Source organism: Typopeltis vanoorti, chromosome 6 (genome assembly GCF_054136105.1).
Source record: "Typopeltis vanoorti isolate ZY-2024b chromosome 6, IOZ_Tvanoo_1.0, whole genome shotgun sequence".
Lineage (NCBI taxonomy): Eukaryota > Metazoa > Arthropoda > Arachnida > Uropygi > Thelyphonidae > Typopeltis > Typopeltis vanoorti.
In genome coordinates, this window is record NC_143554.1 from 72520542 (window position 1) to 72537209 (window position 16668).

The 16668-nt window shown below is 35.6% G+C and overlaps 1 protein-coding gene across 1 annotated transcript; it reads left to right on the forward strand.

Moving 5' to 3' along the window:
• Positions 1–9841: 9841 nt before the first annotated feature.
• Positions 9842–16110, forward strand: LOC150105549 (uncharacterized). Its single transcript, XM_090394887.1, has 5 exons — positions 9842–9933; positions 10067–10287; positions 10413–10578; positions 14989–15117; positions 15706–16110. Exons 1-5 carry the CDS (start codon positions 9858–9860, stop codon positions 15864–15866), a joined length of 753 nt encoding a protein of 250 aa, XP_090251013.1. The 5' UTR covers positions 9842–9857; the 3' UTR covers positions 15867–16110.
• The last annotated feature ends 558 nt before the right edge of the window (positions 16111–16668 follow it).

The window sequence follows — 16668 nt, forward strand, 5'->3', positions numbered from 1 at the left end:
CTGCACACTTGCACTCATTAGTGAGAAGAACCTCAAAGTTGTGCTCAGAGGGTAACAGAATCAATTACAACAGACGAAGTTCAAGCAGATCTCCAAAACAGAGACTTCAGACCTATTCAAGTCAGCCGTATGCGTAGAGCTGCTAAAATACCATATTCTCTAGTATTGGTAGAAATCAGCAATGACCAGAAACACATCTACGGTCTTCAAACTATCTGTGATTTTGTCATAAAGATTGAATCATTAAAACACAAATCAATAACGACCCAATGTCATCGCTGCCAAAAATTTGGCCACTCACAACGCTGCTGCAAAGCAGATTACCGATGCGTTAAATGTGGTGGTAAACATACAATGACTAAATGCCAAAAACCACTCACACAACTAGAAAAGTGTACAAATTACGGAGGCCCACACCCCACAAACTACAGGGGCTGCATAGCATTTCCTCGAAACCAACATTTGAGGGAGGCTTTCCCCCAATGTGCGACAGACATCAGGTGAAATTTATCTCCATTCCTACATCGAAGCTGCACTGAGTTCGGCGACAGATCGAGGACATGCTACTTTGGACCTCAATCGCCGCTAAAATTCGTCCCACAGATGTTCGATGGTGTAGCGGTCAGGACTCTGTGCAGGCCAGGACAGTCGTTTAACATCCATCTCTTCATACCAATCCATAACAGCTGCAGCTTTCGGGAATGGGACGTTGTCATTTTGATAGTAACACGGGTCTGTTGCATAAAAACTCCACAGATTATCCAGAATAATAAGGTACTGAGCTGCCTTCATGGAACCACGGACTATGACCAGTCATCCCACTCCAAAGCAGCTGAATGCATCCAACACTATTACTTCTCACCACCAAACTTTACTGTGGGTACAACACACTGTGGTAAGAGTTCAGCAGGCTACCTCCACATCCACACCCTGCCATCAGACTGGAAACAAGTCAACATTGATTCATCGCTACAGACCACCGTTTTCCACTGGTCAATTGTCCAACTGACAAGAACATTTTTTGCACCAGGCCAGATGAGACTCCTTGTTCGTTATTGTGATGTTCGGCTTGTGTGCCACTGCTCTTCTGTGGAAACCCAGTAAATGGAGTTCTTTTCGTATAATATTAGTGCTCACCATGGAGTTACTGGCTCTCTGGAACTCATCACGTTTTAGCACCCTCCTGTCCCTGTCAGTCTTTTTTGGTAGCTGTTTTGGGTGTTTTCCTGCACTAGTGGTGCCAGAACGTCTCCATTTTTTGATCGCATCGCCAACCGTTGATTTGGGTGCTCCAATTGAGCGGAAATGCCACTAATGTGACAGCCCACGATCTCTCTCTCTCTCTCTCTCTCAAAGTCACTGAGTTCACGTCGTGTTGTCATTACCACCTGTTTCCATAACTTCTAAATAACAGGGATGTGCGGAGGATAGCATATGTTTTGGTAGATAGTATTATTAGTAGATAGTATATGTTCTCATAGGAACTCTCCTACAAGCTTTACTTTGAAAACAATGTGGGTTTATTAAACGGAGTCAGCGAGAGGTGAGTTATTGTCTCACAGAGCACTGAGTATGTAGACAGTTTACCCGTTGAAGCAGTGAGAGTGAATTCCGTGTGAATGAGTTTAAGATAGGGTATGATATCTAGTTTGGGTTATCTGCGACATCCCTTGAGGTCGCAGATAACCCAAACTCCTTGGTCCATGGAGATATAATAATCTTCTTCTTCTTCTTCTTTGAGTGCCATCTCCTATCGAAGGTCGGCGACCATCTTGGCAAATTTTAAGCGATCCTCAGCCACTCTAAACAGTCCCTCAGAGCTCACGCCAGTCCATTGTCTGCCAGCCAAGATTTTCTTCTTCTTCCTTGTCCTCTTCTTCCATTTATCTTCCCCTTTATAAGCAATTGAAGTATTTCATATTTTTCATTACGAAGCAGGTGACCAAAATATGCAGTTTTCCTTCTCTTCTTTTTATCGTATCTAAAAGTTCATGTGATTTTCCCATTTGTTCCAGTGCTTTCTGATTCAACGTTTTTGTTGTCGATGGGATTTTTAACATTCGTCTGTATAACCATATCTCAAAGGCTTCAAGTTTTTTTATTGATGTTGTCTTCAAGGTCCAAGTTTCTGCACCGTACAGCAGTATAGACCATACATAGCATTTAACCATGCGTACTCTAAGCTTAAGTTGCGGTTACAGAGTGTTGATGTCATCAGGAGAAAATTATTTCTTGCCATTTCAATTCTAACTTTTATTTCCATTTCCGGATTGCAATCTTCATTTACCCAGCATCCGAGATATTTGTTACTCTTTCTATTCGTTTCCAATTTAAAGAAAGTGATGAATTAAGAATTCGTTCCTTGCTTATGACCATGAATTTAGTTTTGGTGATATTTATTTTTAATAACATTTTTTCACTCTCTTCATTCACTAGTTCCAGAAGATTTTGAAGATCCTGAATATTGTCAGCCAGGAGAGCTGTGTCATCAGCATAATAATAATAATAATAATAATAATAATAATAATAATAATAATAATAATAATAATGAATTTATTTTTAAAATTTAGATTCGCCGACAATATAATATGCAAGAATCAACCCTTTGGAGCAATACGTTTCATTTAAAAATAATATATTTGCCTTTATATTATAAAAATGTTGCTCATGCACCCCAGCTAAGTTTCATGTCAGATTGTTTATTTGCAGTTGTAATTACTTTGAACATGGGAGAAAAATGAATTACTTTGAACATGGGAGAGGATAACTAATTAAGCTCTCCCCTCCGTGTATAATCCAACTTCATTAAGAGCATCTATATATATATATATAAAATTTCTTGGTATCTTTAATGTATATTTCTATTAAGGTAAAAATCTTTCTAAATCTTTCTTTTATCCAAAGATATTTATTAAGAAGACCAAACACCTTTTATTTATTTGTATATAAGATATATATGATTTCTGCATTATTCCAATTTTCTACAGGAGGGGATAATCAATCGACCGTATCGACCGTAAGATGCGGTGATTGATTTTCAATCCAATACCCTTGGAGGGTAATGGATGGCAATGCTGTAGCCAATGAAGTTCTAACTGGCTCGGCTATATTGCTGTTACCCTCCTGCCATGATCAGAGCTTTAATTAATAATAGCTCAATAACACCTTATCCCTACACTGTCCTCTACAGATAACAGGGAATATGAAAAGCATTCTTGCTTCGCCCCTTTAAGCCAGTCCTTATAAGGATAAATTTTCTACAGATTCATATATCAATGAAAGATACATGCAAGTAAAACTCAATGGAATTGTTTCTTCAAGGCGCAAAATTCTGGTGGGAGTACCTGAAGGTTCTCCTCTGGCCCCAATACTTTTCACAACTTACATGGCAGATATTCCTCTCAATCCAAGAATAACTACTACGGCCTTTATGCCGACGACACCGCTATTCTAGCTAGATCACTCAGCCCTCGCCTAGCAATCACTAGACTCCAAGGAAATATCAATGAGCTAGCAAACTGGTTCACCAACTGGAGGATTCATGTGAACCCCCTCAAAAGCTCAGCCATAATGTTTTCAAGAAGAAAAATCTGCAACAAAAAAGACATCCTGCTCTCTGGTCAAAAGATCCCATGGCAATCAGAGACCAAATATCTTGGGGTATTAATAGATAAGAAACTACTTTTCAACAAACACATCAATCACATTTGCTCCAAATCTTCCAAAGTCATAGCTCAGCTCTACCCATTGATCATCCGTAAGAGCAAATTGAACCTACATAATAAATTGCTTCTTTACCGGATGGTAATACGTCCAGTCATTACCTACGCCTCACCAGCATGGAGTCACACTTCAAGATCAAACATTTCAAAATTACAGAGAATCCAAAATAAATGCCTTAGGATGATCCTGGATGCACCGTGGTTCGTCAGAAATTCGCAGATTCACCGAGAAACCGGCACTCCATACATCTCCTCCCTTCTTCGTGATCTTGCAGAAAAATTCTTCGTGAAGTCAAGTTCACAACTCACTAATAGTACAAGCTGTCAATTACAACGAGACTGATTACTACAAACACAAAAGACTGAAGGCTATTCTTCTCTCAACCGATGATAGCTAACACAACTGCCCTCAGAGGGCGAGCTTAATTGCTCACAAATCTCCCACTCCCAAACAACTCTCATTACAGATAAAGGGGAATATGAAAAGCACTAGTGCTTCACCCATCCTGTCAGTAATGTTATTGGGATTGGTAACTTTCTACAGGTGGAATAAATCGACCGTGAGATGCGGTGATTCCATCCATTACCCTTGGAGGGTAATGAATGGATGGCACTGCTGATGAAGTTCTAACTGAGGCTTGGCTATTGCTGTTACCCTCCTGCCATGATCAGAACTTTAATAGCTCAATAACACCTTATCCCTACACTGTCCTCTACGATAACGGGGAAAATAAAAAGCATTCTTGCTTCGCCCCTTTAAGCAGTCCTTATAAGGATAAAAAACTTACTGCATGGAAGATGAGTCTGGACACCATACTCTTGGAGGGTAATGGATGGCAATGCTGTATCCAATGACGTTCTGACTGAGGCTCGGCTATTGCTGTTACCCTCCTGCCATGATCAGAGCTTTAATAGCTCAATAACACCTTATCCCTACACTGTCCTCTACAGATAACGGGGAAGATGAATAGCATTCTTGCTTCGCCCCTTTAAGCCAGTCCTTATAAGGATAACTTACTGCATTATTATAAGAAGTTTATCTTTTCACTAATTCTCGTCCGATATTATAGTTTGTAAGCTCTTTTATGCCTTTAAGAAATGCATGTGTTTTGAGAAAGCACCCAATTATACGCACGTTTATCATCAGACGCCAGCTCTGATGGGCACTGCGGTACTCGTCAGAGTAAAAACTCGATTAATTTTTATTATTTTATTTTTAAGGGGCCATTTGTACGTCAGAATTTGTTGAATATAAGAGTATATACCCCAACTTTCTACTTCTGCCCTTGAGTCATACTTGATGCTATTTTCATTTATCTGCCAATCTCTTTAAATAGATCTATCTGCAGAAAGAGAGTCGAATGGAAGTGGATGAATGGAAATATGTTTGTATCAGCTTATCTCCTAATTATTAGTAAAATGAGAAAATAATTTTATATAAAATATGATAAAAATTTAATCTGTATAAAATATGGTTTATTAATAAAATTTTAAAGTAATTTTAAATTATATTTCATTATTCTTTTATATTTTTCTCATTAATTAAATAAGTTTGAAACACCTTTATATTTTAATCATATTTTTATTTATAATAAAATCAGTGATAAGAGCAACGTAATATTGCAAAACGCTGTGCCTTTGACTACGATGCTAGTTGAATTTCAATCCTAGAAACTTTTTTTTTGTACGCGTGTTATCTTCAGATTTAAATTTACACCTTTTGTCATCGTTCAGAGAAAAGAAATATTAGCTGAGTTAAAAAGGAAAGATATTAATACTAGTGATTGAATAATTTGTAAAATCACATACGATGCTGAAAAAATCGAAGATTCTGTAAAAGTAGCATGGGTGAGACACTAGAGTTTGTTATTCGGCCACTGATTATGGAAAAATATGGAAGGATTCTAGTATCGCGGACAGCGTTAAAATAAAAAAACAAACAAACAACGGCCCTGTTTCTACTTCAATGTTGAAGGGGGAAAATCCAAAGCATTTATGAGTCTTTTAAAAGGAATATTGTGATCGCTTCCACATCTACACGAGCATCTCCAATCTCCCTACAGTTAACTCATTTATAAAATATTCTTTACCTCATCTTGCGGATTCAAATTCAGTTCTTACCAAAGGGATGTTCCAACTTCCAAGAGGGTGCGCTGATGCAATACGAGCTCCTCACGAAAACTAACTGTCGCTTCAGAGCGATAGTATCGCACAATGTTTCTGTACATTGAAATGAATGTTGATGTAAATGTTTATAAGTAACAACTAATGTGGTTTAATATACACATTGACAAGCTTATTTCCTTAAGAAACACCCGTGATATGATATGAAGACTGGCTTTTTCCTGTGATTTTAATGAATAAAAATATTATGACGTAAATACTGTATATTCAAACATACCTTGGGACACACTTGGAGTACTTGTCTTGCTAACTTTAAAATCGGAACAAAAACTGAGATGATACATCGTTGATAAGAATAAAATTATAAAACCGAACACCACAAAAGAATAAACAAAGAATAAATTAAAACAGAAATGTGAAACATAATGAAGATTAAAAATACATGGAAAATTTAAAACCAAAAGGAATAAATAATGTCGTTGGTGATATAATGGAAGAAAATGAATAAAATAAAAATGTTGCATTATGACGTATGAGCCTTTTCGACTTTGGCGTCGTCGAACTGAAATCGACGAAGCAGTTTTGAGATGGAAACCACTGATTTCTGCGAAGAACCGGAAACTTAGATGGCGAGGTGCGGCTCTAGAGATCTGGCTAATATCGCTGTATCATCCGCGTAAAGGGCCAAGATAGAGGACAATGGATTGTGAGGGATATCACATATGTATATGGTAAACAGAATCGGTGCAGTAAGGATCCTTGTGGGACTCTAGCCATGATACGTTTCTGTGCTGATATCGCACCGTTCATCTTAATTTGCACACGCCTGTCAAAAGGTATGATTTAATTAGGTGAACCATTTCCAATGGTATTCCAGTTGAGATCAGTTTATGCAGTAAACCGAAATGCCAAATTCATCAAATGCACTGGCTATATCAAGGAAAACAGCCCCAGTGCATTGATGCCAATTGTATCCCATGGAGATATATTCGACTAGTCTATGTATCTGTTGTGTGGTACTATGGAATTGACGAAACCCAAACTACTCTTCAGGAAGAATGTTTAACTTGTGTACGGAGGCTTGGAGTCTTGTAAGAATAACTGTCTCTGCAATTTTACCCAGATTTGAGATGAGGCTGATTGGCCGATAATTTTGAGGCAGGTGCGGGTCTTTTCCGGTCTTATGGATTGGAATTATACCCTACCCATACATTAATGGCGAAGCGTTGTTGTTGTGCATCATGCGATCACACAGCTTCATGGTTCTCATGGGCGCCCACACATGAGCATTGTGGTGATCGAAGACCTCTCCTTCGCGAGTAAATGAAGCTTCATCCGTGAACAAAACACAAGTTGGAAAATCCAGGTCTATGGCACTTTTCTGCAGAAACCACTGCGCAAATTCCAATCGTCGAGGATAATCTTCGTCCATCAGTAACTGGACCCGTTGCAGATGAAATGGATGTAAGGACTCAGAGTGTAATACGCGCAATACACTGGATTGAGATACTCCTATACCAGAGGCAACGGCACGTGTGGTTGTCTCTGGATTATTGTCCATCGCATGCAACAACTCCTCTTCCATGGCAGGATTTCACGTCGATCGTGGCCGTCCACTATCATGCCTGCGATCGCTGAATGATCCATATTCACACAAATTCTGATGCAAATGCGCAAACGTTTGGTGATGCGGTACACGTCTGTTTGGGTACCTTTCGCGATACATTCGTACAGTGGCTCGTCCATTTACCGTCAGCTAACCCGTAAACGAGGTGCATGTCTGTCACCTCAGAGTTCGTAAAACAACGCATGTTCTTCGTACGTCGAAAAGCTTGGGTGGCGTTTCCGATCATGCTTTCCTATGTGAATATGGTTGATTTTGATGTTCTCCACCTCCCCTCAAAGTTTGTAAGTGGAATTTTGAACCACCCTGTGTATATATATATATATATACAGGGTGGTTCACAAACTCAAACTGCTACATTAAATTATATATATATATATATTTATTATGTCATATAAAATGAAAGGGGCTTAAAAATTCTTTCGAATTATGTTTAAAAGTTTTATTAAATTTCAATAAAATAAAAGTTTAAATAGAATTTTAAAAAATTTTTGAAATTATTTTAAAACTTTTTCTATAAAATATTTATCAAATAAATTATTTGATATAAAAACAATACATAAATAAAAACTAGGGTTCAAAAATAGGATTTTTTGGCAAAACATCCTTTCCAGAAGGGAAAAGACGTGGGCATGTCTCCAAAGACTTAGATCTTCAATTATTTCCTGGTCTATTAATTTGAAATTATTTCAAATTAATAGACCGGAAAAAATTTCTAGAGCAAGTTTACATTTTCTTCGGACTTTCTGGCTCTATTGAAGCAAACGCCATTACAACAGAATTACACAGGCATTTATTATTATTTAAAAATAATGCCATAAAAATATTATTATTATTATTATTATTATTTAGAAATCATTTAAAAAATTATTATTTAAAAATCATTTAAAAATTATATATATAAAATTATTTTTAAATAATTTCTAAATAATAATAATAATATTTTAATAGCATTATATATATATAACAAATATGTTACGAAATTCTTATCATGAAAAAAAAAAGAGATAATAGAATTATTGCCATCAGTGACCAGTTAGAGTTTTCTGTTCTTTTGGATGTTTTGGTCTGCTGCTTAAGACTGCGTCAGTAATAGATTATTGGGTAACACAATACAAAACAACTTTGAAATTATAATATCGACCACAACTCAAACAAGCAAAATTGTTCATAAGACTGTTTAAAAGAAGTATACAATGTATGTCATTACACTATAATCTAAGAATGTGACATTGAAGGAGAGCTAAACTTGAATACGAAAGAAAATCCGTAGCCGCTGGTAAAATGTTTGCTTAGAGCAGGGGCTTTTTGCCATCACTCCTAGCTTTAGCGTAATCTTAATGTACACATCTCCCCTAAAAATCCAAACACTAAAAACAATACAACGAACTTAATTTTTAATAAATATCTAAAAATGTTCGAATGAAACAAAAATCTTTATTTATCGTAAACAATTATAAAATTATTCGATAATTCTCGTTTAATAAGATGGATGGTGCTGCTTTACACCAGTTAGGAGTGAGAATCGATGAACAATATTTACCAGTGCCAGGCGATTCATTCAATCCAATACCCTTGGAGGGTAATGGATGGCAATGCTGTAGCCAGTGAAGCTCTAACTGAGGCTCGGCTATTGCTGTTACCCTCCTGCCATGATCAGAGCTTTAATTGCTCAATAACACCTTATATCTCTACAGATAACGGGGAAGATGAAAAGCATTCTTGCTTCGCCCCTTTAAGCCAGTCCTTATAAGGACTATATCATATCTGGCATCCAATCGAAACAATACAAATTTAATAAAGATGTTTTCAGAATTTTTATTCTCATATTACTTATATTATTTATTATTATAATCCTAGTAATATTTTATTTATTTTATCAATTAGATTTATGATTGTCAAGATTATCATTCGCCATTTTTTTTTTAGTAATATTAGGCCGAAGAATAGATATTTTGTCTGAAGAATTTACGATGGACAGATTAAAACAGCTGGTGACAACATTTTCTTCTTTACTCTTTTAATTTTTTTAAGTAATGCACAAGAAAACACACCATACATGCACAAAATAATACAAACACAGCTCAAGCCAAATCATTCAATTACATGTTTTTCACCGATTATATTTGGATTTTCCCCAGATATATTCCACCGAAAATATCTGGAGACAATTTTGTTTTCTAAATGTCACGTTATCACATAGTTTAATCAAAAATATCTTTAAAAACAGATAGTAAGCAGGGTGAAGTTCATGTATGAGATTTCGCCAACAATAGAATATTGTAGTTGATGAATTAGAACATAAGAGTTTGGTGTGTGTGTATGTATGCCAACAGTATTCCAGAACTGTTCTTTGAATAATTCAGCAGAATCAGTTTTTTTTTATTATGCTCATTTCAGAAGTAATGCTGCTTCTTTTAATCACTCTGTACAACGTCGCTGACGGATTAAACTACAATATAAGTAAGTACTGTATTTAATTCTCGTCTAGTTCTTAGTGGGCGTGTCACAGTTGTAGAAAAAGATTTAGGTAGACTTTGTATTTTTGCAGCTTCATTTATATCGTAATTGATGATTCTTTTTTTAAAAAAAAAAGCTTTTATAGATCGACGGTGCAATGACTGGACTTACCCTGAACGTTATTATGTTTGGCCCACTGGAATTAACTCGGTGGGAATACTGAGGCCTCAAAGCGAAAATAAGTACAACGGTAAACGGAACTGCTCTTACATTCTGGTTCCTGTGGGTGTCCATGGGATTGTGGTTTCTGTAAGAAAACTCAACTTCACCAGAGACGATTGTAAAGACAACATAACGGTAAGGATCTCCTTCTACAACATAAAATGCATAATTCTCTGTACAGATATTTTACTGAACAATACATTTTTTAGAAATACAAATGATTATACTTTTTACTAACAATCTCTCTTTTTTTAAAACAGATCGTGAGCGGTTTTCCAAAAGAAACTTTGTGTCAAAATGGTGACTATTCTGACGAGAGAAAATCATTCGCTTCAGAAGGAGAATTTAAATTTCATTTTGCCACGGAATCCAATGAAACTCAAGATTCAGTTGGATACGAACTGCTGTTTTCCGCATACTCAAACGGTAAGAAAAGTCTTTCAATACACTTATCGAGGTATTATATTCCTTATAATCCTAAACAAATGTGAATTTCCTTGCCGTTGAATTCTACAATTTCTTTATAATAGAAAATAAATAAAATACAAGTAGGTCTGTTCAAAACCAAAACTTCAACACCAACTGTAAGTAAAACAATCAACCATTATACATTTTACTAGTTGGATACACAAAAGGATAGGTAAATAAACGAGTGAAAATATTTGAAAAATATGGATTATTTCAAATATTCTTGAAACTAAGCCTTGTAATATTTTTTAAAACTATATTCTTGGCTAATTCTGTTAGCAATCATTCCCTTTTTTTGTCTTAATTATGGTGTTGATTTATTCGATACAGTTACGAGTTGGCCATAACTTTCTTTTCTTGATAAACTTGCTAGTCATATAATTGGTTTTATGTTTTGCTTTACAAAGTAAATATAGCAAACTAAAACATAACATAAAAATAACATAATAGAAAAATGCTAATTGCATAGTCATTTTCTGTTTTTAAACCCTAGAAATAGGCAGTCCGATGTTTGTCTAAGATTTAGACAGGAATCAAACTATCTCTTCAGGACATCCGGTTGGTCTAAGATTTTAAACAGAAGCCTAACTATCTCTTCAGGATATCCCTTATCTAGAGATGTATTCTTCAACTATTACTACTTTGTATACAAGAGTATTATCATTTTTAAAAAGAAATCTCCCAATGAACTTATTTTTGAGCATGTGTTTCATTGGTTGTTCCATGAGACATTGTATATAATTGCGGTGTTTTGTGTAGCATTAAGAAGGTAACAAAACAAAGTATCATCACGTGTCAAATTAGGCGTGTTGGGTGGTGAGAGAAAGAGTTGCTTATTGTTCTGAACAGCTAATACTAAATTACAAGGATAGTTCTTGGTTGCCTTTGTCTTCATAGAGTAAACCAATCTCTTTCGAATCTAAACAAATCTGCATATTAACACACATCCTACTGATGTGTCTATTTTTTGTAACACCACAGTATTTACGATATATATAAATTTTGATATCTTTTAATAAAACTTCTAAATTAATCCAAAAAATATGTTTTTTTCTATGAATTTTATTGTCATTTTTCTTGGGATATATGTTCATCCCCCCCCCATTTTAGATGAAGATGACGCCTTCCTATTGTTGCAACGTCCTCGCGGTTAGCCTAGTGGCTTTGCAACCATATACCTGGAAAGCAGTTGTTATACCTTGGGGTTTAATTGTTAGTTATCTTTTTTTCTATGTATCTAGTCTATATACTTTTAGCAATACAATCTCCTCTTTTATATACTTCTAACTCGACTCTACCTAGGAATGTTTCCTTTTCGAATACTGGCAAATTTATATTTTATAGATGCACCAGCCAATATCCTATAACATGAGTTAATTCAGGTTCAGAGAATATTCCTAGATTGATTGGCATTCACTCTAACACACACTAAATAGATATCGGTACTAATTGCAATCGTGGCCAATGATCTATTACTTAAACACATTCATCAAAATCCCTCCCGCTATGGTTCTAAATTTTATAAGTGGTAATTTGGTATCTCTAAATCAGGCATGAGCCAGGTATGCAATAAAACATGTTTATTGGAACTAATGACAATTACAACTAAAATTAGATTAAAATACTAAGACTTTCAAATCTCTTAATAGGTTAATATCTCGTGCTAAGCTAGTTACACAATGCTAAATTAATCAAATGCACTCAGATCACAATGCTAAACACATAAAACATTAGAACTAAAAGACGATATTACTGTAAATCAATTCTCTTATGCATGCCACTCTTAAAGGCAATTTTACAACTTGTTACTATCTGGTAAAGGTCATCTACTAAATACAAATACACATATAATTTCAGTCACATGCAACCATATAGATTCATTCCTGACATTTCTTTGTTCAACAGAATTTTTCTCTCTCAAATTACATAATCTTATCAGTCCTCTATGGATTGTCCACATAACTTAATCTAACACTGATTTCTATCTCTTTCAAAACATATAACAAAGATCTTTACATTACCCAGTTCTTTCGGAAGGTCTGTTAACTGCCACGTGTTGTTCGGGTCATCCTTCGATCGGTTGTTTCTGCGCCTGGCTTATGGCTATGTCGTCCCTTCTACATTTTTCCGGACTCGAACTTATTACTGCCTCGACTGAGAGTTATCTCCGCTCCTTTTTGAGTGGGACATCCAGCGACTGGCACATTTTCTGCGTAGGTCGATGATTCGTGTGCGGCTCGTCGCGAAATCTTGTTCAGCATACTCAGAAAGACTGTCCGCTGTCCGACATCATAGGACCCTGGCTCGTCCATTCTCCGTCAACTGATCAGGAATCCTCGAGGTGAAATCAGGAACAAAAAGCCCCACAATATCATGCATATTGCCTTATATCTCCTCTCTCTCCTTTTTCGCACGATCCTTAATTTTTATGCCCTCAAGATGATCCTCAATTTCCTTACTGCCGTTAGGTGCTGTCTTCTGGGGAAGCGCGCTTGCGTCATTTTCCGCGTAAGCAGTACCCTGCAGCGTTATGGCCGACACGTGCGTTTCAGACGCAACCTTTGCACTGGTGCTTTTTACTGTCTGGCGATTTACGAAGTTTTAGATAGCTTTATAGGACAAAATTTAACTACTATTTCCCTTTTACAAAATGATCATTAATCTGATAATTCTCCATTTTAGTTTTCGACTACAAATATTTCTGATACAATTCATATATTATTACACAATTTCCTATACAAAAAGTCAGAACTTTCTGCTGGTGAGCAGGTATTATCTAAGTTAGCTAGAATTCTCCTGTTAGATTCTAAATGAATAATTTCCTAAAATTCGTCCATTCAGGATCTAACACAGTGCCCTAGGCTCGATTCCCGTCGACGACGTGAGAAGCTTAAGGATCTTCATCAGACAAAGACAAGTTAGCCGGTCTTGGGCGTGGACAGCTAAGTTTTTTCCACCAGTTTATCTGGGGTTTTTCATCTCGCAAGCAGGCAAACCGGTCCGGTGAACACACACACGGATACAATCAGGAATACTTAAGACAATCCCTCCAGCCATAGGTCTGAACTCTCAGCTGTGCCGGTCCCGAGACCAGATAAAAATAGGGGGGGGATTGAAGTGTTGCCGTACCCCCACGTAAAAGGGGCTCACGACTGTTGAATCACCATACGAAATGAATCAATTGTTGCAACACAGTCTATGATAAAAAAAAAAAGATAGAGATCAACATTCTCTCTGATATTTATTATTATTTCAGTTTGAAAACTAATCTGAGAATTGGTATTTTAAATTTAAATATTAACATCACTTTTATAATTGCTGCTTGTTAATGCGGTCGGGAGATTGATGTAATAATGTTTTCTTTTTTCATTTTATTCGTATGGGGGGGGGGTTTACCCCATTCCTCCATCGTGTCTTAGGACTGGTTGAGCTCTCCTAATGAGGGATTAAATATGTATTTTATCACTGTAGATCCGTATGTGTTCACGGGCCAGTTTTCCTGTTCTGAGGAACGAAAAATCCCGATTTTCCCGGTGAAAAACCCCCTACATCCGTAGGAGACCGGCTTACTCACCCTTAGCCGAAAGAGACCAGATAGAGGTTCCTCATCATAGATGGGAATCGAACTCAGGTCTTTCGGCCGAAAGGACTTCGTTTATACCGATTGAGCTACGAAGGCGGATTCTTTCTGTTGGAAAGACAATTGCTGCCTGAATTCGAAACCCGTCTAGGATGTAAATAACCTCTCATACGGAGTTAAGAAAATTCAATATCTTCGAAATGAAAACATAAAAATATACTCCTCACACAGCCTTGGCTGTTTCTACCGAAATTACAGTCAAAGCAATCAAATTAGAATATATTTAAATAATATAATTTTTATTACGACTGAGAATGGCAGATGTAAGAAACTCAGAGAACAATAATCCATTTTGAATTAATTATTGATGGTCCTATGAAAAACATGAAATGAAGACACTGTTCATTGCACTGTAGTCCGTGAGTTAGATAAAATGGAAGCCATATTCTAGAGATAAAGTATCGTTAATTTCATGCCCCATTAGGTCTCCAGTAAGCAAGGTGATGGATAGTCTCACGCTGCACTGTGAGATCACTTAAAATCTTGCTTCTACCACAAGACGTTCGTGTATTTACTCAGACTGTCAAAAAAATTAAACATAAAGGTCCAGTAATAGATTTTTACAATCCTTTACTTTTTGTTGAACAGCAAATAATTAACTCTGGTTAATTATTTGCTGTTCAAAACCAACTTCTGGTTAAAACATTGGAAATCGATTTTGAGCTAAAATCAAACTGAAGAAATGCTTTTTATAAAGAATAGTGTTTGAAAGTGTTTATTCTTTCCAGATGAATTTTGCAAAGCATCGGATCGATACAAATGTGACAATGGAAGATGCATTTCGAGGGAGGTCGTGTGTGATGGTCACAACAACTGCGGCGACCTGTCGGATGAATATTGTACTAGTAAAAAGCCTCGTAAGTATGATATTTTAGTAAAGATAATCAGAGAATGTTACCGATGAGGAGAACATTATCAGTTGTAATCGATAAGAGACAAACTTAAAAAAATCCTAAGACAAATCCTAAAAAGTAAAAAATAAGCGAATATTAACTCAGCCATCGATGAAAAATACTCCTGGGTGATCACGATAGTGTATAATCGTTTACTCTGGATATAGGAGACCAGAAGAGAAGAAAAGATTAAAAGTATTTAAAAATTTTAAAATTAAAAAAAAATCGTTATTTTCATATTTATTATTTATTGAATTTCACTCAATTATTAAAACATTAAATAGTATCTATTTAATTAAAAATGCCTTTTGGAAATTTAGTATTACTAAAAGACAACTTTATCATCATCATCATCATCATCATCATCATCATTTATTATTATTATTATTATTATTATTATTATTATTATTATTATTATTAATTAGGGTGGAGATGTGAACAGTAACGTATTTGTTGAATGATTTATTTAAATATAATGGTTAATCTGACGTTTAAAATCAATGTATGATTACCTGTTTGAATATTATAACTATTTATTATTTTGTATTGCAGTATCGGCAATAGAAAGTGCTGGAATTTCTGGTGGCATTTCTGCTGGCGTCATAGCTGTGATGATGATCATCGTCGTCGTAGGGGTGGTTATTTACAAAAGGACTACGTTCTCCTCCACTTCTGGAAGCAGAAGGAATGAGAGTGTCGACACTGCCCTATAAAAAGTATTAACATTCTGTTGTGATTTGATCAAGAGCAGTAACACTTCCAAAATGTTCGAACGTTCTTAAGTATCAAGGAAAGTTTAAGAAGTTTAAATGTATTCGTATAATAGATATAATCGTAGGTATTTGTATATATTTGCATAAGATGCGAAACTCACTATCGACAGAATGATATTAATATGAATATTATAGTCATTTAACATAATGTGTCGATGCGTCTTAAGTTAGTTACCAACCTTAGGTGGATGAGACTGTGATTAATAAACAAGAAAAAAGAAGAAAAAAAGAATTCTGCTTTCCTATACTAATAATATTTTCATTTCTCTCCTTTTCACAAATCGTTATAGTGAACGCATTACTATTCATTTTATATACAATTTTTAATATTGTTAAATAAAATACTTAAAAGTAAATCCTGTAACTTATTTATTACCCAAAGGGAGTAGTAAGTAACCTTAACTCTTTTAAATTCGACCTTTTTAAAAATTGGTAGCCAGCTGAACTCCACTTTTGTTCGTCACAGGTTGCTAAGTTCGTGGCTACAGACGGTTTAAGACCGACAGGTAACGAACGTATCAAACAACTGCTGCCATCTGTGTTCCTAACATAACTAGTATTACTGCCTGAAATAGTGAAAATTCTAAGATTGTTTTAAGTCACACAAAATATTACTTATATTTTGTGTGACTGTTTTTTCTGTGTAAAAAAAAAAAAAATTGAAATTGAAACTAGATCATATTGATTTGATAAAATAAAAATCTGTGATGTTAAATATTAATTAATCCCCCGCATATCGTGT